This window comes from Sapajus apella, unplaced genomic scaffold, assembly GCF_009761245.1.
Source record: "Sapajus apella isolate SASKATOON/1434 unplaced genomic scaffold, GSC_monkey_1.0 scaffold13, whole genome shotgun sequence".
Lineage (NCBI taxonomy): Eukaryota > Metazoa > Chordata > Mammalia > Primates > Cebidae > Sapajus > Sapajus apella.
This window is the reverse complement of record NW_022436953.1, coordinates 18,774,192-18,797,115: the sequence shown is the minus strand read 5'-3', so window position 1 is coordinate 18,797,115 and position 22,924 is coordinate 18,774,192. Positions and strand designations below refer to the sequence as shown.

Sequence of the window (22,924 nt, the reverse complement as noted above, 5' to 3'; positions counted from 1 at the left end):
GTGCTCAAGAAGTACTGTGGCTGCTGTTAACAGCTTATATGTACATGTGGGAGCAAATGAATAACCTAAAATCGGAAATGATAATCAATAGGAAAGCAGAGCATAACAATTTGTAGAATCATCAGCCTGGCCATGTGGCAGAGAAAGAGTGTTTTCAGAAGAGGACACCAAGAGTGCTGGGGTAGAAAACACCTGTTAAAGAAAGTAGCACGAATAAAAGGTAGCCAGGTACTAATAGTAAAGACAATGGGGGAAAGACTGAAGGCATTTCAGACATCTGTCAGGATTCTGGGCTTCCCATCACAGACCAAGAGGCCAAGGAGGATGGTATGGCTTTGGATGACAGGCTTGGAACACCATTGCCATGCCGCAACTCTAGAAATTGCTCCCCACATCTAGCTGCTCAAATGGCCCCAGATATTGCTCCTGCTGCCACTGAAGAAGGCTAGAAAGTATGAGTAGTAGAGGCTTGGAAACCTCCACTGAGATTTCAGGGGATATATTGAAAAGCCTGATTGTCCAGGCAGAAGCCTGCCATAGGGGTGGAGAGCCTTCAGACAGTTGCTAGTGAGGCAATGCTGAGCAGAAATGTCGGGTTGGAGGCACTGAAGAGAGTACCCTTTGAGGAACTGCCTAGGACAGCAGGGCCCTGGTTCAGTATGCTCCCAGGATGCAGAATATGAAATCAAAGGCGATAATTTTGGAGTTTTAAGATTTAATGTCTTCTCTGCTACATTTCAGATTTTCATGCAGCATGTTATCCCTTTATTTTGAACAATTTCTCCCTTTTGGAATGAAATGTTTACTCATATCTGTTCCACCATTGTATCTTGGAGGTAAATAACTTGATTTTTATTTTACAGGCTCACAGCTGAAAGAAACTCGCTTTGAATCTCAGATGAGCATTTGGACTCTGGACTTCTGAGCTGATGCTAAAACAAGTTAAGACTTCTGGGAAGTACTGAGAATAAATTATATTTTGTATGTGAGAAGGATGAGGGATTTCAGGGGCCAGGGATAGACAGCTATAGTTTTAATATTTGCCCCGGCAAAGCACATGTTGAAATTTGATACCCAATGTTGGAGGTTGAGCCTAATGAAAGGTGTTATGGTTGTGGGGGCAGATCCCTCATGAATGACTTGGTGGTGTCCTTATGGTAATGAATGAGTTCTCACTCTGTTAGCTCTCATGAGAACTGGCTGTTTAAATGACTCTCTGCCTCTTACCTCTTCTTTCCCCATGTGATTGCTATACATGACATCTCCCCTTCCTCTTCTGCCATGAGTAGAAGCAGTTTGATACCCTCACCAGATGCACATGCTGGCACCCTACTTCTTGTATAGTCTGCACAATTGTGAGCCAAATAAATCTCTTTTTATAAATTACACAGCCTCAGGTATTCCTTTTCAACAACACAAACAGACTAAAATAGTGACCTACTTAAGATGGCACAAAACATGAAGAACAGAGCCAGGCTATGTCTGTAAGTGATCTCCCTAGTACAGGCCCAATTATGTTTGCCATCAAAACTACACACAATATAGAGGTAAAAACTAATAAAGAGTTTGAGAACCGGCCCCTATAGAACAATGGCTAAACTGCAAAGCTGACACACTCAGCTCTGTTACCCAAATAACGGCAATAATAGTAAAAATGGCCTGATTTAGGGGTCTCCAGAAATGTTAACCTGTTTTAAAATCTCTTAAAGTTTAGCAGTAGCTGTATAAAACTTAATAATTAATAAGCTTTAAAATCCTGTCCATATTTTCCTTAACAATGACATAGTTTTTTAAGTGATCTAATTTAACATTTCACTACTGGAAGAATTTAAATGACAAAAAAACCCATCAAATATATTTATCACACTTAAAGATTAGAATATTTTATTTTACATTGTCCATGATGACAACATAATAAATAGGATCATCTCTAAGACATGGTACACATTAACAATACTTTTCTTTTACTAGACAAAAGAGCTATTGAAGTTAAATATGCATACAAATTTAAAAGCTTAAAATAAAAACCTCAAGATTCAAATAATTTACATACATATTCAACTTTGTGAAACTGTACACTTAATCAAACTTTCAGTGAATTTCCATCCAGACTATTCTGCATCAAAAATTCTTCTAGGCCAGGAATGGTGGCTCGTACTTGTAATCCCAGCACTTTGGGAGGCCGAGGCAGGCAGATCACCTGAGGTCAGGAGATTGACACTAGCCTGGCCAACATGGTGAAACCCTATCTCTACTAAAAATACAAAATTTAGTTGGGTGTGGAGGTGGGTGCTTGTAATCCCAGCTACTCTGGAGGCTGAGGCAGGAGAATTGCTCGTACCAGGGAGACGGAGGTTGCAGTGAGCCAAAATAGCGCCACTGCACTCCAGCCTGAGTGACAGAGCGAGACCTTGTCTCAAAAAAAAAAAAAAAGTTTTTTTTAATCCCTTTAATAATGTTTGTTCAATTGTTAACTTCTAGTACTTTCTAAAACCATATTGTAACTTTGTTAGTAGCCTTAAAATTCATTTATTTTCTGAAGTACAAAGTTGTAAAATATTAAATATACTTAAGATGTTTTCTCAAATTTTATTTTAAGGGGCAAATTTAAAGTACGAATGCACTTTTTACACATATTAGTGATAAATATGTTTATAGAAATACATTATAGAAATTATAATATTTTAAAGTGTACAGACAAACATGATTGTTTTCAGATTAACTAACCAATATGACAAAGGTTTCTCATATCAAGAAAAGTAGAAAAATGAACAAGGAATGTGTAAATTGTAGAAAATATTTTACAAGTCTGAAGGGCTGTTAATGGAAATGAGAGATTGAAATTGTTATATATGGGCCCATATGGATGAATTAGCAGCGAGATCATAGGGAGACAGATTTCAGCTCAGTTATAAAGAACAATTTGTTATCTGATGTTAGAAAATGCTATCTGAGGAGCTGGTGAGCTTCCTGTCAGTAAAGGCATTCAGGCATAAAACTAATCAGTGGTTGGGCAAATTATGTCCACAGGCTGAATTCAATCCACCAGCTGTTTTTATAATAAAGTTTTATTGGAACACAGCCACTCCCATTTGTTTCCATATTGGCTCTGTCTGCTTTAACGCTATAGCAGAAAAGTTACATAGATGCGATGAAGACCATATAGCCCAGAAATCTTGAAACATTTACTATTTGGCCCTTAATGGAAAATGTTTGCAGATTCCAAAGAAGAAGGTATTAGGAATTCAAATACTGTTGAATTTGAATTGAATTTGTTGGTTAACAAGGTGATGGCTACCTTGTGTTTAGCAAAGTTCCAAACACATCACCTGTGTTAAGGATTGAGTTGTGCAGGTCTTCACTCTATGGCGGCCCAGCCAAGTTGGTGAGTGGTGGTCAGAATTCACACTGCACTATTTTCAAAGCTGTGTGCCATGATGTGGGACTTTACGTGCCAGAAGGAGAAGTCACATTTGTCTAATTTACACAAAGGCACCCAAATGACCAGCATAAGCCTCACACATAATAACAATGTTAACAAAAATAACATCTCTTCCAACCCAGAGGATCTATTAAGTTACAGACATTCCGTAACTTAAACTCAGCTTTTTCTCCTAACCCAGAGTTTCTATATTTAAATCCCATGGAAATGAAAATAAATGTTCCCTGAAAAGAGTTTTCATGTTTTGAGAAATGCTACAAGCTATAACCTGTCTTTTAGAATGACACATTGCAAATCGGCATTTTAAAAGCTCTGAAAATTAATGCCAGTTGAAAACCAACCAAAAGAGCCCTGTTTAACTTTAGGACACATAGCATTTTACAAAGCTGCTTCACTGTGGAACCCCTTTTTCTGAACCTATAATGAATATGATATATAATTAATATAATGAACTAAGAAATAAACAAATCGGTTTAGTTCTTATAGATGTAACCAATTCATGTGGGGCATGCACTGTTGAGGTCATTAATTAAAGTAGGCTATAATTATTTATGTGATGGGGACACAAAGTTATCCCCTTTCCACTGAATCCACTCGATATTAAATAGTGTAACAGCAAAATAATCTTGCGCAAGTACATTTGAGCTATGTCCCCTCTGCTCTGTAGAATATATTTAAGCATATAAAACTATTCAAGGCATGCTATATGATATTTCAAGGTTAAAGAATTGATCAATTATCTAACAGACTGACAGGACATATATCAGAATATAGGCTTGACAAGTTCAAAGTCAGTAAGAGCAAACTTTTACCTGAAGAAGGTGACAAAAAACTGCACAAGATCCATGATTGTATTGTGTTGTGAGAATGCAATCTGAAAAATCAAAATAAAAAAATTGAAAGTATGTTCTTCTCTAAAACCTGTGGTGATATTACATGAGATTTGTAAATATATCATTTCTAAATCACCAAGATGTTTGGATCATCATATTATAAATCAACTATGTGATGGAATCTAAACTTCATTTAGAATACCTAATATATCCAATTGCTAATGATGGTCTTAGTGTAAACTATGACACTAAATGTTCAAAAAAAATTAGAAAATTAAGGATGTATGCTAAGAGTTTCATGTAAAATACTATAAATATGCCTAACTAAAACACCTACATTTTGTCTTTTTTCTTTTTATTATTATTACACTTTAATAATAATTAAAGTGTATACCTGTGTAATGAACCTGCATGCTCTGCACATGTGTTCTGGGGCACATGTGCAGAGCATACAGGTTCATTACACAGCTATACACGGGCCATGGTGGTTTGCTGCATCTATCACCGGTCGTCTACATTAGGTTTTCCTCCTAATGCTATTCCTCCCCTATCCCCCCCACCCCCTTTTATCCCTCCCCTAAACTTCCACCCCCTCAACAAGCCCCGGCGTATTATGTTCCCCTCCTTGTGTTTATGTGTTCTCATTGTTCAACACCCATTTATCAGTGAGAACATGCAATAACACCTAAATTTTCAACTGAGTTAAGAAAACAGGGAATTTTATTTCTATATATCTTCATCTAGGGAAACTTTATACATATATACAAATGTTTTGTTATACACCATTCAAATAATAAAATGTGTCACATCATTTTAAAATTTGTTAATGTTAATAAGTTAATTTTGAAAGGTGAAACTAGCCAAAAAGTTAAAGTTGTTCTCCATTTCTGTCAACATTATAGAGATCATACTATAACATCTCTCTTGAGGAAGTGTATTATAGTGTATCAATCAATAATATAGCATCTGAATAGAGAATAACTGATTGTGTAATGTGACTTTTCACTTGCTAGCCCTGTATATTTTGAAAACCTAGTCTATTTCTCAGTTTTCCCATATGAGAATAGTAATAATAAAAGCATCTACCTTATAATGTTATAGAAAATCTAACTGAATTAATAAATATCTAATGTTTACCAAAATATCTGGCATGTAATAGTTACAATAGAAACATTACTAAACTTTTGCATCATCTATAAATGAGATGTCAATAGAAGTGAGTTTTCCCACGTTGCTGATGCTAAACCATTCAGGTATTAAAATCTCTTTTTCTTTTAATAATATTTTATGAAAATCTTTCAAAAACATAATAGAATTTCTACTGAAAATGGAATAAAAGGAATGAGTTTTCTCTCCCACTATAAACAACTGGAAATCTAGGTGAAGTATATGAAACAACCAATTTCAGACATTGGACAAGTGACAGGAGACTATGATCCCTGAGTAAAGAAAAACAAAGAAAATGAATCCCATAATTGTCCCAGCTTTCAGTGCAAGGAAGGAACAAGAAGGAATTTAAATGACATTCTAAAATAAGGGATGTCAGCATTTCTTATGTAAAGAATAACAATAAGTTCAGAAAATAATTTTTTTGGCATGTACATGTAAGCTTAAATATAGTAATATTCATTTTCTACAAGCTTCTAAGCTATTAAATTATGAAACACTTATACAAAGGCTGAAGAAAGATAATTGGCATAGGAGATTGGTTATAGGTGAAAATGTCATAAAAGACTAAAGAAAAAAACATCTTTTAAAGTTTAAAATAAGGAATTTTTCTCCCCAGGTGATTGTCCATAAGAATGTCATAGAAATGAAGCTTATCAAAGAATATTGTCAAGAACTTAAATCCATGGTAACAGAATTATAGATATAATAATTAAGAACAGGAAAATCTTCAAAATGATAATATTTTAAAATCATAAAATTAGTTTGATTAAGGCAAATTGGAATAGGAGGAAACCTTACACAGTGTTGATTAATATCTAAAAGAAAAGGGGGTAAAAGGACTTGAACAAAGGCTTGAATAAATTAGTAAATATATTTTAAAAAGAGAACAGATGAAATAACAAATATTAAATATAACATAAAATTAACTGAGCAAGATAAAGTGCAATTGCAGTAAATTTCAACAGACTAAAACCACATTGAAAGAGAGATTTTTGCAGTAGATTAAAAGATACAATTCAGCTTTATGTTTTTAGCAGAAACCACAGTGACACATTTTTACCCAAAATATAAAATACTGTAAGAAGATATAACAGACACTTAAAAACAACAAAGCATATAGACCAAGATTAATAGCAAAGTGAAATTCAAAGTCAAAACCTGATCAAATAAAACAGAGACAAAGAAGATATAACAATAATAAAAAAATATGCACCAAAAATACAGGCCAAGTAAGTAAAAGGACGGTGCTTTTACGTCCATACAAGGGGAATTTAATAATGGCAAAATCATGGAAGATATTATGTACATGCATATCTCTTTTAAAAGTTATCTGAACAAAGAGACACAAAATTAATCTACTTAGTCATTTAAATCATGTAAAACTATTGAAGAAATAGTCATTAAACAAGCTCCAGGTGCTGGTGACACCAGTGTAATAAGACAAAGCTCTTATTCTTTCAGCATTTATTTTCTAATAGCAGGAGGGAAAAAATAAAAGGTAAACTTGTAGGGGGATATCATAATTGTTGACAGTGGTGTTTTGAGTGGAAAAAAGAGATGATATAAACTAGGAGGATTTGTGGCTAATTTGGATCGGGTAGTTAGAGCTGCTGGCCTCGCTAAAGAGGTGATATATGAGCTGATATCCAAATAAGAAGTTTAAAACCACGCAAATATCTGTTGGTAGAGGTTTCACAAGTGTAAAGATGATGATTAGGTTAGACATGTTTATAAAAAGTCATAAGACCTGGAGTACTGTGAGCAAAGGACAGAGTAGTTGTAAATAAATTCCAATCAGAAAGTAAAAAGTAAGTCACATAAATTGTTGGCCATGACAAAGAGTTCAGAACATATTATAAGCACATTGGGAACCCATGGAAGATTTTGAGCTATGGGAATGACATAATCTAACTCTCAAGAAAAATATAGTTCTGGCTGTTGGGCAGGAAGAAATGATTAAGGAAATCTGAAAGATAAGAGAGGAGGATATTTGATTATTCTAGTCATATGTTGATAGTAGCTTGTACAAGAGTAGTAGTCATCAAGACAAAAATAAGTAGTTGGGGACATAATTTCGGGTGAGAATTGAGGAGACGTGTTGAAGGATTAGATATGACAGGTGAATGAAGGAGAAGAATCAGTCATGACTGTTGCAGTTTGCTCTCACAAGAACAAGTGGAAAATGATATTTCTACTTACTGAGAAGAATAAAAAAGGGCCATGAGGATCAAGGGAGAAATAAGAAAAGAAAAGCATATTTAGAATATGCTAAATGTGAAATACCTATTAAATGTTCAAGAATAGATGGTAACTACTAGCTTGTAGCTCAGAGGAAAGGTTAGATTTAAAAATTTGGAAATCAAAGAAACATATATGTCATTTTAAATCATGTACTTGTATGATATTCTCTTGGAGACAGAATAGATGCAGGAGAAATTATCTGTAAGAGGACATTCAGGGCCCCCCCATTACTAGAGCTTAAAAAAAGGAAGTGTAAAGGTTGGTGGGAGGAAACCAGGAAAGGGTTGTGTCAAGATGGTCAAAAAACAGAAATATTGCAAGAAACTATGGTTAATTTTGTTGGTTAAGATAAGGATGAAAACATGGCTACTGGATTTGACAACATGAGCTTCCCGAGTAATTTCAACTAAAGAACTTTGAACAGAGTGGTAGAGATGTTAATAAAAACAGAATAATACAAGGAGAATGTGGAACATGACAAAGTAGAAACAAACTACAGGCTGAACTTTCAAGATGTTCTGTTACAAAACAGAGCAGAAATCATCAAGAACACAGATGATTTAAAAAATATTTTCGTTAATTCATAGAACATTTTTAAAAGACAATAAATATTGTACAAAGAAAATATTTTAAAAATCTAAGTAGTAGTTTTTATGAGTTATATTCCAATAAAATAAAATTAAAACTATAATATCAAATATGGTCAAAACAAGCTTAACTATTTATAAATTAAGAAATATAACCCATGGGACAGTGTTCAGAGTGAGCAGTGGGAGTAGCAGGATAGTTTTTGATATCCTTGACTTCCAATATTTAAAAATATAGCAACTAAATTAAAAAAAAAGAACAACAATTCTAAAAAATGTCAGTGGCAGATTATCCCCTTAAATGCCAAAACATAAACGGGTACACGTAAACTACAAACCCAAGGTGTAGATGGTACCAGTGTCTATGAGGCAGAAATAAGAGGGAATCAACAGGAAAACTCAAAAGCTTCAAAAACATATTAACTGGAACCAGGCAGCCCAATTTGAATAAGGAAGTGAAAGCAGAAGTTGCTCAGCACAAGAGTAGGTTAGTGCAAGGGGTCCTGAGGAAGTTCCAAAAGATGCTGGAACAGTTAGAGTGCATGAATTTTCAAAAGCAACCAGTCAGATATGTATTCCAAGACTGGTCTCATAACGACAAGAAACTGCTAAAAGTGAAAATGAAAATTAAACTGAACAAAGTAAATGCAGAAAAAATAAAGAAGGTCTAACAAATGTGAGGAAAGGAACAGAGATAGAAACTTCATATGGAACCAAAAGAGAGCCTGCATAGCCAAGTCAATTCTAAGCAAAAAAAAAAAAAAACAAAACAAAGCAGGAGGCATCACACTACTGGACTTCAAACTATACTACAAGGCTACAGTAATCAAAACAACATAGTACTGGGACAAAAACAGAGATATAGACCAATGGAACAGAACAGAGGCCTCAGAGGCAACACCACACACCTACAACAATCCAATCTTTGACAAAGCTGACAAAAACAAGCAATGGGGAAAGGAGTTCCTGTTTAATAAATGGTGTTGGGAAAACTGGCTAGCCATGTGCAGAAAGCAGAAACTGGACCCCTTCCTGACACCTTACACTAAAATTAACTCCCGATGGATTAAAGACTTAAACGTAAGACCTAACACCATAAAAACCCTAGAAGAAAACCTAGGCAAAACCATTCAGGACATAGGCATAGGCAAGGACTTCATGACCAAAACACCAAAAGCATTGGCAACAAAAGCCAAAAGAGACAAATGGGACCTAATCAAACTCCACAGCTTCTGCACGGCAAAAGAAACAGTCATTAGAGTGAATTGGCAACCAACATAATGGGAAAAAATTTTTGCAATCTACCCATCTGCTATCTAGAATCTACAAAGAACTAAAACAGATTTACAAGAAAAAAAACAAGCCCATTCAAAAGTGGGCAAAGGACATGAAGAGACACTTTACAAAAGAAGACATACATGAGGTCAACAAACATATGAAAAAATGCTCATCATCACTGGTCATTAGAGAAATGCAAATCAAAACTACATTGAGATACCATCTCACGCTAGTTAGAATGGCAATCATTAAAAAATCTGGAGACAGATTTTTTAAAAGATGCTGGAGAGGATGTGGAGAAATAGGAACACTTTTACACTGTTGCTGGGAGTGTAAATTAGTTCAACCATTGTGGAAGACAGTGTGGTGGTTCCTGAAGGACCTAGAAATAGAAATTCCATTTGACCCAGCAATCCCATTACTGGGTATATACCCAAAGGATTATAAATTGTTCTACTATAAGGACACATGCACACAAATGTTCATTGCAGCACTGTTTACAATTGCAAAGACCTGGAACCAACCCAAATGCCCATTGATGATAGACTGGACAGGGAAAATGTGGCATATATACACCATGGAATACTATGCAGCCATCAAAAATGATGAGTTTGTGTCCTTTGTAGGGACATGGATGAACCTGGAAACCATCATTCTCAGCAAACTGACACAAGAACAGAAAATCAAACGCTGCATGTTCTCACTCATAGGTGGGTATTGAATAATGAGAACACATGGACACGGGGAGGGGAGCATCACACACTGGGGTCAGTTCGGGGGAAATAGGGGAGGGACAGTGGGGGTGGGGAGTTGGGGAGAGATAGCAAGGGGAGAGATGCCAGATGTAGGTGATGGGGAGGAAGGCAGCAAATCACACTGCCACGTGTGTACCTATGCAACAATCTTGCATGTTCTTCACATGTACCCCAAAACCTAAAAGGCAATGAAAAAAGAAAGAAAATTTGCAAAGAGCAAGTAGCACATTTTTAGGTGGAAAAAGTATTGATCATCAAAATATATAAATTCAAATATAGGTCTTGCCACTAATCCCTTTGGGCACTGCCTGTTTAACTCATTATTATCATTCCCCAATATCTGCCATTCTTTGACATATAAAGGATTTGGCATTTCTTTAATTTAAATGGTGCATACGTAGTGGGAAAATCAACAGAGTAATAATATATTTAAATTGATGAAGCATATGATTCAGGCTGGAACTGCAGAATTTTATTATGGTCTACCTGCCATCTGTGGGCCCATATAACTTTATAACAAAGATCATAATTTCAGGCAAGTAAGCAAGACATAGACACACATGAAATATCTCTATATTTTTTTACACCTGTCCAATGAATATTTGAATTTAAAAAAGTAGCCAGGGGAAAGTGACTACTTCTTCAAGAAAAAGTCATAAAGTAAAGCACCAAAACTTTCTAAAACTTGAAATAATTATATTAGCTATGTTTACCTATTAATAAATCTAATAAAGACAAATGTATAAGTTTTCACAAGAAATATGAACACTAATTTGATTCCAGCTTGTTTTCAGAGAATAAGCTTAAATACCCCTTCTTGGGGGTGATGAGACACTTAGACCTCCCAAAATTAAGACCATTTAAAAAATAATCAAAAATAATAGTTGCAGTTCAAATTAGGTTACACATAATGCTTAAACATTAAGTAAGGTACTTATTGAAGGCCTCAACCAACTCCTGCTACAGATAATACTCTCCTTTTTTACAATAAGGAGTATTAATGGTGGGATGAAGTTTATGGGTAAAGTCTCTATAAAAATACCATCTGAAATACAGACTTTCTTAAAAACTGATACAAGGGGAGAGGGATCCAAGATGGCTGATCACTAGCAGCTCGGGATTGTAGCTCCCACTGAAAGCGCAGAGAACGAGAGGACGCCACACTTTCAGATCAATTTTTGTTGCTCACGCACCAGGAGATTCCCAGCGGAGGAGCCCCACGTGTCACCAGCGCGACTCTTGAGGCTGGTGAGGCGGTTTTGCCGCTGCCTTGGAGCAGGGGTTCTTGGTGCAGAGTAAAAGCACCATCAATCTTAAAGCCGCTGATTTGACCGGCACAGTGGGTTGCTCAGATTTTAGCGCCAGGAATCAGCAAGTTGGACGTCCATTCAGAAACCCAACTATAAAGACGGTAATTATAAAGACCACAGATGGATAAATCTATACAGAAAGGAAGAAAACAGCCTAAAAAGGCTGAGAATACCCAAACTCAGAACGCCTCTCCCTCTACAGGGGATCACGGTTCCTCATCAGCAACAGAACAAGGCCTGATGGAGAAAGACTGTGTTCCATTAGCAGAAGCGTGACTTTAAAAAGTGGATGATAAGAAACTTCTGGGAATTAAAAGAACTTGTTCTAACCCAATGCAAAGAAACTAAGAACTTTGAAAAAAGGTTTGACGAAATGTTAAAAATAACACACAATTTAGAGAGGAATATAAGTGAATTAATGGAGCTGAAAAATACTGCATGAGAACTTCGCGAACTATGCACAAGTTTTAACAGCCGAATTGATCAAGCAGAAGAAAAGATATTAGAGGTCGAAGACCAACTTCATGAAATAAAACAAAAAGACAAGATTAGAGAAAAAAGGATAAAAAAGAACGAGCAAAGTCTCCAAGAAATATGGGACTATGTGAAAAGACCTAATCTACGTTTGATAGGTGTACCTGAATGTGACGAAGAGAATCAATCCAAGCTGGAAAATACGCTTCAGGTTATTATTCAGGAAAACTTTCCCAACCTAGCAAGGCAGGACAATATTCAACTCCAGGAAATACAGAGATCACCACAAAGATATTCCTCAAGAATACCAACCTCAAGGCACATAATTGCCAGATTCACCAGGGTTGAAATGAAAGAGAAAATACTGAGGGCAGCCAGAGAGAAAGGTCAGGTTACCCATAAAGGGAAGCCCATCAGACTCACAGCAGATGTCTCAGCAGAAACCCTACAAGACAGAAGAGAGTGGGGGCCAATATTCAACATCCTAAAAAAAAAGAACTTTCAACCCAGAATTTTACATCCAGCCAAACTAAGTTTCATAAGCAAAGGAAAAATAAAATCTTTTGTGAACAAGCAAGCACTCAGAGATTTCATCACCACCAGGCCTGCTTTACAAGAGCTTCTGAAAGAACCGCTACAAATAGAAAGGAACAACCAGTATCAGCCTTTCTAAAAAATGCCAAAAAATAAAGAACATCAACATAATTAAGAAATTGCATCAATTAATGGGCAAAACAGCCAGCCAACATTAAATGACAGCATCAAACACACATATATTGTTATTAATTCTAAATTTAAATCGACTAAATCCCCCAATCCAAAGACACAGACAGGCAAAAAAAGCCAAGACCCATTGGTATGCTACATCCAGATCCATCTTACATGCAAGGATACACAAAGACTCAAAACAAAGGGATGGAGAAAAATTTACCAACCAAATGGAGAGCAAAAATAAATAAATAAAAGTAGGAGTTGCAATTTTTGCTGATAAAATAGATTTCAAAGCAACAAAGATCAAAGAAGCAAAGAAGGATATTACATAAAGATAAAAGGATCAATGTAACAAGAAGAGCTAAAGATCCTAAATATATATGCACCCAATACAAAAATACCCAGATATATAAGACATAAAGAGACTTGGACTCCCACACAATAATAGTGGGAGACTTACAGATCAGTGAGACAGAAAGTTAACATCGATATTCACGACTTGAACTCAGATCCGGAACAAGTAGACTTAATTAACATTCATAGAACTCTCCACTTTAAATATACAAAATATACACTCATATCAGTACTACATCACATGTATTTACAGGTTTAAATGAAATATTGGTTGGCAGCTTGTTAATTATTTTCTTCCTGTCTCTATTATTAAACATAATTACAGGCATACCCATTTTTTAGACTGCATTTTAGCCCGGGCAATAAAGCAACACCCCTGTTCTCTCTCCCTCTTCCTCTTCCTCTTTCTTCCTTTCCTTTATTCTTTTTTTTTCTTTTTCTTTCTTTCTCTCTTTCTTCCTCAAAAAAAAAAAAAAAAAAACCCTGATACAAGGGACACTCTGAGTAACTAATCTGTTAACATAAATGGCACTCAAGAGTAAATGTAGACTCAGCAAAAGTGGTTTTTATACTTGGAGTCCCACCCTAGGGGCTACAGGCTGAGGGTAGATATATTCCATATTCCATACTGGCTCTTCAACAGAAGAGTTAGCACTACCATTTTTTGTACAAATATTTCAAAATGTTTCTCTACCCGAGACCTTCCAGAGAAAATTCCACAGGAGATTGCCTATGAAAAATAATGTTGCAGTCCATTGCCAGGTACACACTTTAAAAATAAGAAGTAATTGATTATGGAAATGGAAGGCAGATCCAAGGATGATTTGGGAAAATTAGTAAGCAATGCCAAGCAGACACTAACTCAATCAGATTCTCTTTCAAGATTCCCTCTTATGGGGTATAAATTTATGCATATGTCAAATAAATCACTAAGTATCTATTATATTCTTGGCATTGTACCAGGTGCTTGGATGTATCAGTTAAAAAAGAAGGAAAGAGAGAGAAGCGAGAGAAACTAGCAGTAAAAAAAATTCTTACTGGGAAAGCAGATAATAAATGGTGATAATAATAAATTATATAATATGTTGGAACTTAGCAAGTGCTATGAGAAAAAAAGAACATGAAAAATATCCTGTCTTCTATTATTCACATGGATGGGACAAGAAATCACTTTTTAATGTTTAAAAACATGCAGAAGTGCTGAGATAAAATGGAAAAAATTAGATACAGATTACAGAAAGAAATAAAGCAAAGCATTAGGTTCAAGTGTCCAGTATCTGGCTATTCTCAGTTTTTTTCTGTCTATAATAGCATACAGCAATTCCAGGCCCCTTCCAATAAAACTGGAAGGTGCAGGGTTATCCGGTCTTTTGGCTTCCCTGGGCCACACTGGAAGAAAAAGATTGTTTTGGATCACACATAAAATACACTAACACTCTGATGAGCTAAAAAACAAACAAACAAATAACAAAAAAAATCTCATAATGTTTTAAGAAAGTTTACAAATTTGTGTTGCGCTGCATTCAAAGGCATCCCGGGCTGCATGTGGCCCATGAGCTGCAGGTCATACAAGCTTGGTTTCTAGGAAAAAGAATCAGCACAGACGAAGGCGAACCATTCTTAAGTGATGCTGGGCAATTGGTCTTCACATGGCTTGCTGTAGGTCTCACTGTAAATATACTTGTAGGTAAATATCATGGAGGTCTCACTGTAAATATACTTCAAAGACACTTATGTCAAGTAGTTTACGGCCCCCCTTACTCTATAGTATTGTGTAAAATTATGTTTTTCAAACTACAATCTAAAATTATTTTATTTTACTGGTTGGTCATTAGTTAAAATGTCTTTTCCCCACTAAAATGCAAGCTCCTCCTGAATAGTAGCCTTGCTCATATTGTTCACAGCACTCTTCCAATGATGAGAACAGTAGTTTGTAGACAGTATATAGAAAGTACTCACTAAAACTATTTGATAAATAAATTATTATAAATAAATATAATTTAGAAATATTTATAAATATAAATAAATCCAATAAATCTATTGAATAAATAGATTCAATAGAAAATCTAGCACAGGAGTATTCTTGGGACTTTAGATATCCTTATTAAGAGCTATGAAAGGAAGAAGGTACAGATGTTATTGTGAGAAACATTAAGATTATATTTATTTGAATTACATAAATTAATAACAGATTATACTTTTCAACTTCAAGATATAAAATATTCATTATTCTTCCTTATAAAATATTTCAGCAGCTGTAAAAAATTGCATTCTTGTGTAAAAATATGTTTTTATTTAGTTTTTAATCACAGAAAACTATTATTATAAGATCTGATATATACAATTTTAGCTACAATATAAATAAAATGTACTGAAATAAACCAGAAATGGTTCTCAGTCCCCTAATATCAGCAATGAACATTTTTACTATGTTGGTTTATAGGAATTTCTTTATGAAGGTGAAATTGCATCAGACTATAATATTCTAGACTCAATTAGGTGGCATTACATGAAATACTTCTTAATGTATTAAAAGTGATACTGTCCTTTAAAAAATGTTTATTTAGCCAATTGCTTTTATAAAACAGTGAGACAAATCAATTACTGCAACATTATCCTAAATTTGTATTTTCTATGAAAGTGTATCCTCTCAGACTATGGGATACTTATCACTGTAAGATCTATTACTATCTAATTGGAATGATTTCTATTTATTGATGCCATGGCTAGAACATGATTCTTTCCAAATAATGTTTTCCATTTTAGTTCTGTGGTATTCCCATGAAAAATCTGACATGTATACAAAAGTTACATTTAAAGTTGGTTTTAAAACTTTAGCCAGTATAAATGTACCTTTATAAATCTGTCTTCTGTAATAATTTTATTCATATCTAGTGAGTATTCAAAGAAATATAATCAAAATAAAGATGATTAATGATACAATTTCATATTCTCATTTTCCCTATCTGCTTAAAGAACCTTCCAAATAATTGATAACATGCTACAAATTAAGTTAGCTGAAACTTCATTAACAGTGATAATAATACACTTTGTCCATTTAAATGTAAATTCATATTGAAAACATGTCCAAAATCTAACACTAGAATTTAAGATATGCTATATTTTTCATGAATTAATAATAATGATCAATATTTTAAATTTTATGATTTTATGAAAATGTTGCATCAAGTGAATTTGGATAGAAAGTAGATTAATAGCTTGATATTTACTACAAAATGTCAGAATTTGTGAGAGAAAAATGTTCTTATTTTATGAAAGATAAATTGATGTGTTTGTGCAAAATGTCAGCTTGCCATACACAATAAACTCTGATATAATATTTCAGATAAACAAAAATGAAAATATAACATAAAAGAATGTGCTAAAATTATCAAGTTCATCTAACAAATTGAAGGGAAAGAGAGGGTCTTTCAAAACACTGTTTGGATTTTATTCCTTCAATATGTTGCCATAAAAGCATAGTTATATAAAGGAAGCTAGTTAACTAGTTATATCTTAAAGACAATTGGGCTGTTTCAGGCAAGAAACTTGAGATCTTATTAAGTTATATTCTTGCTTGTTCTTTTAAAAATATAAATAAATTCAAATTGGAGCTTAAATTAGCTATTACTGGCTAAGATCCACTGTGATAATCTATTCCATATAAACTTGCCACAGATAATTAACATAGTGATATAATAATGTGTATAATTCAGACAAGGTAATACTTTTTCAAATATGGTTACACAGAAAATAGACAATTTTAAAAGATAAAACATATTTCTGGAATAAAACATGAGGAATAAATATATCAGACAATTCTGCATAAATATTACAACATATTATTCTGATTATAAATCCTTGGATATTGTTTATGAACATTAAATGGTTTAAGTTCTTTCTATAGCAAACGGATGCCTAATGAATAAAGGCACTCATAACTTTCTTTATGGTTTAATACACAAACTTAACTGATGAAATGCTGTCTTTAACCCTGAAAGACGTTTCTGTGATTCTCCTCCAAACACTTAATTCCATTGCTTAAATTTCCTCAGTGTTTCTCCATCATTTTTAGTTAGAAGTCCAATCACATTGACATATCATATACCAATCTTAGAAATTTAGCCTTTGCTTCTTTCTCTGCTAATAGCATTAACATTGCAGTCTGATCAGATAACAGCACAGACATGTGCTGGAGATGTTGCTAGTTTAGTTCCAGACTACCACAATAAAGTTAATATTGCAATAAAGTGGGTCACAAAATATTTTGGTTTCCCAGTAACGTTTACACAATGCTGTAGCCTATTAAGTGTGCAATCAATTGTGTCTAAAAGAAAGTGTAAATAAAATACTTTATTGCTAAAAAAAAAAAAAATGCTAATGATTACCTGAGTCTTTAGCATGTTATCTTTTTGCTGGTGGAAGGTCTTGCCTCAATGTTGACGGCTGCTGCCTGATCAGGATAGTGGTTACTGTTATTTGAAGTGATTCTGGCAATTTCTTTTTTTTTTTAATGAAAGTAATTATGTTTTTATTTAAATGTTGCTTATTGAGTGTTAGATTGACAAACATATTTTTTTGATATTTGCCACACTGACTGACTCCACCTTTCAAGAAAGATTTCTCTGCAGCATGCAATGCTGTTTCATAAAATTTTATTAACAGAACTTCTTTCCCAATTGGGGTCCATCCTCAAATCTAGCTGCTGCTTTATCAATTAAGTTTATGTGATATTCCAACTCATTGCTGTCATTTCAACAATGTTCATGGCATCTTTACCATGAATAGTTTCTATCTCCAGAAACTACTGTCTTTACTCATCCATAAAAGGCAACATCTCATTCATTAAAGTTTTATCATGACATTGCAGTAATTCAGTACATCTTCAAGCTCTATTTCTAATGCTACTAATATGACTCGTGCTATCTCTACCACAAGTGCAGTTACTTCTTCCATTGATATCTGGAACCCCTCAAAGTCATCTATGAGGGTGGGAATCAACTTCTTCCAAACTCTTGTTAATGTTGATGTTTTGATCTACTCCCATGAATCAAGAATGTTATCAAAGGCAACTAGAATGATGAATTCCTTCCAGAGATTTTTCTTTGCCCAGATTAATCAGAGGAATCATTATCTATGTCAGCTATGGCCTTACAAAATGTATTTTAATAAAAATAATACACAAAATCAAAATTAATCCTTGATCTACAGGCTGCCAAATGGTTACTGTAATTAGTCCATTCTTTCATTACTATAAAGAAATACTGAAGATGGGGTAATTTATAAAGAAAATGGGCTTAATTGGCTCATGGATCCACAAGTTGTACAGGAAGCATGGTCCTGGAATATTCAAGGCTTCTGGGGAGGCCTCAGTAAACTTACAATCATGGTGAAAGGTGAAGGTGGAGCCAGCACAGGAGAAGGAATGAGAGAGTGAAGTAGGAGGTGCTACACACATTAACTAGATCTCTCAATAACTCGCTCACTAAGAGCACAAGAGAACAGAACCAAGAGGATGGTGCTAAACCATCTATGAAGGATCCATCCCCCATGATCCAATCACCTCCCACCAGGACCCCACCTCCAACATTGGGATCAGAATTGAATATAAGATTTTGGCAAGGATGCAGATCCAAACCATATAAGTTAATTGTGTCAGCAAGCAGGAAAACAATTAATTTCCTTCTACATCACCATCAAAGCTCTTGAGTGACTAGGTACATTGTGAATGAGCTGTAATATTTTGAAAGCAGTCTTTTTTTCTAAGCAGTAGGCCTCAACAGTGGGCTTAAAATATTCAGTAAACCATGCTGTAAATAGATATGCTGCCATACTGGCTTTATTGTTCCATTTACATGGCATATGCAGAGCCTATTTAGCATAATTCTTAAGGGCTGTAGGATTTTCAGAAGGATAAATGAGCATTGGCTCACTACCAAAGCTCAGAATCACCAGATGCATTAGCTCCTAACAGGAAAGTCATCCTGTCTTTTGAAGTTTTGATCTCAAGCATTTACATGTCTTCTTTGCTATACAATTCCTGGGTGGTATCTTCTTTTAGAAAGCTGTTTCATATACATTGAGAATCTGTTGTTTAGTGTAGCTACTGGATCAATTAAGTTAGACATGCGTCTTCTATATCAGCACTTATTGATTCACCTTGTACTTTTGTTATGGAGATGGCTTCCTTACTTAAAGCTCATAAACCACCTTCTGCTGGCTTCCAAATTTTCTTCTGCATCTTTTTCAACTCTCTCAGACTTTGTAGAACAGAAGAAAGTTAGGCCTTATTCTAATTAAGCTTAGGTTTATGGAAATGTTACAGTGGTTTTGATCTTCTATCTGGACAACTCAAACTTTCTCCATTTCATTAATAAGGCTATTTTATTTTCTTATGATTTGCGTGTTCACTAGCATTCATTTCCTTCAAGAATTTTTCCTTTGCATTCACAGTTCAGCTAATTCTTCAGCAAAAAGGCCTAGATTTTGGCTATACTGGCATTCAAGATGCCCTCCTCACTAAGCTTAATCACATCTAGTATTTGATTTAAAGTGGCAAGACATGCAACTATGCTTTTCATTTGCACGCTGGGAAGCAACTGTAGCATTATTAATTGGCTTAGTTTCAATATTACTGTGTCTCAATGAAAAGGAGGTCCAAGGAGATAGAGACAAGAGAATTCCCAGTCAATGGAGCACTCAGAACAAACAGTGCTTTAATTAAGCTGACTTGTCTTATTCTTATATAGGGAAAGTTTGTGGTACCCCAAAACAATTACAAATGTAACATCAAAGAGCACTGATCACAAATCCTCATAATCTATATAATAATGAAAAAAATAAAAATATTTTGAAAACAACCAAAATATGGTTCAGAGACACAAAGTCAGTACATAGCATTGGAAAAATTGCACCAACAGTCTTGCTTAACCTAGGCTTATGACAAAACTTCCGTTAGTTAAAAAAATACAATATCTTTGAAGTGCAATAACGTAAATAAAATACAACAAGGTATGCCTAATACTGGCAGTTTCAAAAACATGACATACATTAGCAAATCTCTGTAACCCTGTTTGGCACATACTTTTCCCTCATCACTTTATACCTTCTACCCATGGGTAACTCTTATTCTAGAATCATTGCCTACCAGTTCTGAATCTTGTCTGAATGGCAATCCTCATCTTACTCCTGATTTCTCTACATATACTTCTACAATATTACTACTAAAAAGAGTTAATATTTATAAAGTGCTTACTATTTCCCAAGCACTGTGCTAAGTACTTTTTGTACATTAATTGACTTAATACTCATAATTACCTCATAAATTAGGTAATGTCATTAATATCATTTTATAGATAAGGAAATCAAGGCTTAGAAGGTTACCCAGTCAAAAAGCAGAAAAGCTGAAATGAAAATCAGTGCATTCTGACTCTAGTTCTTAAGTACCACACTTTCCCAACAACAATTAGTCACGGTCTACTATCATTATTAGCTTATCTGTCTTTTTTCTTCAATTGACTTTATAATATTTGCAATCAGGTATTGGATTCTTATATTCCTAGTAACTAGCAAAAAAAAAAGCTAGCATTTTTACTTACTGAATTGCAGTATCTACCAGAGATGTACCACTTGAGAAAGGAAAATAAATCTGGGGCCCCAAATCACTAAGCTAAAGGGAAAAATCAAGCTGGGAACTGCTTAGGGCCAACCTGCCTCCCATTTCATTCAAAGCCACCCCTCTGCTCACTAACATAAATGCATGTCTATTTCCCCCTTTGGAGAGGTTAATCAGAAATTCAAAGGAATGGAACCATTTGTCTCTTATCTACCTTTAACCTGGAAGCCCCCTCCCTGCTTCAAGTATTCCCACTTTCACTTTAAGCTGTCCAGCCATTCCAGACTGAACCAATGTTCATCTTGCATATATTAATTAATGTCTCACATCTCCCTAAAATGTATAAAACCAAACTGGGCTCTAACCATCTTAGGTACATGTCATCAAAACCTCCTGAGACTGTGTCACAGGTGCATGTCCTCAACCTTGGCAAATAAACTTTCTAAATTAACTGAGACGTGTCTCAGATTTTGGGGTTCACATTTTGGTAAATACAAAGCAATTCTCAGTGGGGATGTCTTTGACCTTTCACAAATCTCCTATTGGTGCTTGGTATCAGCATGAGCAAACATTATGGATCAAACAAATAGTACAATTTGCTGGTAGCACATCATCCAGAGAATCCCTGATCTCCCAAAATTTGGTTGAGATATAAAGTTTATTTGCTATAAAACTTCCCTTTTTTTGAGTTTCACTTGATTGAAACAAGGAAAGCAAGATTTTCTGTTTCCATGATGATGAAAGGCAGATACTTCCTATATGGAGTTTGAGCTCATTTGTAGCAGGAAAGATGAGTTCAGGTTTCTGGCTTTTTTTGCTTGTCTCCCCATCCCCGGCTTTTAGGATGGTAGAGTACAATCTACCCCTAGGTAAATGTAGCTAAAGTCGGGTTTTATCTTGGCTAAGCTGAACAACCAGCTGGTCTTAATTCTTCCTTACCATTACAGTATTCAGTAGTCATATAACTTGTATGATCGTTTGTTTTCCTTAATTATTTTTTTTTTGGTTGGTGTTTGTTTCTGTTTTTGTTGTTCTTTTGGTCTTTTTCCCATTGGGCTTAACCAACTCTATCAGACTTCCACAAATTTGAAGTAAAGTTCCAAATTATGGGAAACAATGCCTCTGAAGTGGCTAAAATCCCCCCAAGCCCTGACACCCACATGCACACACAAAAAGGTGGTGTGGTACAGGAGAAAATGGACAGCCAAAGGAAAAAAAAAAAGAAAAGTTTTTATTTTAACTACCAAAGGAACTTTATTTACATAACATGGCCACCTTTTTACTAGCCAGGCCAAACTATAAGAATAATGGCTGTGGACCCACGCTATAGTTCAATAGCTAAGGTTCTGTCTTCATTTTTTTTTTTCCCCAGCATAACACCCTGGGTTTGGTTCCTAAATCCAGCCCTTTCTGATTTGATACTTGGTACTTCTGAAATAGCAGCAATTTGTCCTAGCTGAAATATGATAATGAGATTTTTAAAAGATTTTTTTTAAAGGAGCTCAATGTTTAAAAATTAGCTTAATTAAAAGTTAACATCCTCATGACCAGCCTGGCCAACATGGTGAAACCCCATCTCTACTAAAAATACAAAAAAATTAGCTGGGTGTAGTGGTGAATGTCTGTAATTCAAGCTAATTGGGAGGCTGAGGCAGAAGAATTTCTTAAACCCAGAGGTTGCAGTGAGCCGAGATAGCACCTGGGCGACAGAGCGGGATTCCATCTCAAAAAAAACAAAAGCTAACATCCAAGATGTGTACGTGTAGATGTGTGTGTGTATGTTTGTATTTAAAAGGCGTTCATTTTTTTTTCTCTCCTAGAACCTTGCCTTTTTCTGAGCAAAAGATTTTTTTCTTCTCAATTAAATGAATTCAGTTTTCTTTATTGTTATTATTATGCTCTGCTCTCTCCTTTCTCTTGCATGATCTGCTGGATGAGGGATGTAAAATAGTTTAAAGTAGCTTGGTGTTCCTTAAAGAAATCAAAGAAGGTACCAGGTTCCCTTTTGAGGAGAAATCTGTTTTTCCTTAAGTAATACCAAGAGTATAAACAGACAAGTTTGACTCAGCTCTTAAACTGCTTGCTTTTGTATTTTGTAACCTAATTTTTTAACTAAAATAGCCATTGCAACGGAGGCTACTCTTGGGTTTTTAA

At 34.9% G+C, this 22,924-nt stretch overlaps 1 protein-coding gene across 8 annotated transcripts in view; it reads right to left on the bottom strand.

The window, feature by feature from the left end:
• ATRNL1 (attractin like 1) overlaps positions 1-22,924 on the bottom strand; it is an 842,256-nt gene that overhangs the window by 438,961 nt on the left and 380,371 nt on the right. For 6 of the 8 annotated variants that reach the window (XM_032281122.1, XM_032281123.1, XM_032281124.1 and 3 more), the window contains one exon: positions 4,255-4,316. The exons of the other annotated variants lie outside the window; for them this stretch is intronic. In XM_032281122.1, coding sequence (XP_032137013.1) covers positions 4,255-4,316 — 62 coding nt within the window. The remainder of the gene's footprint in view (positions 1-4,254; positions 4,317-22,924) is intronic. 8 annotated transcript variants of the gene reach the window in all.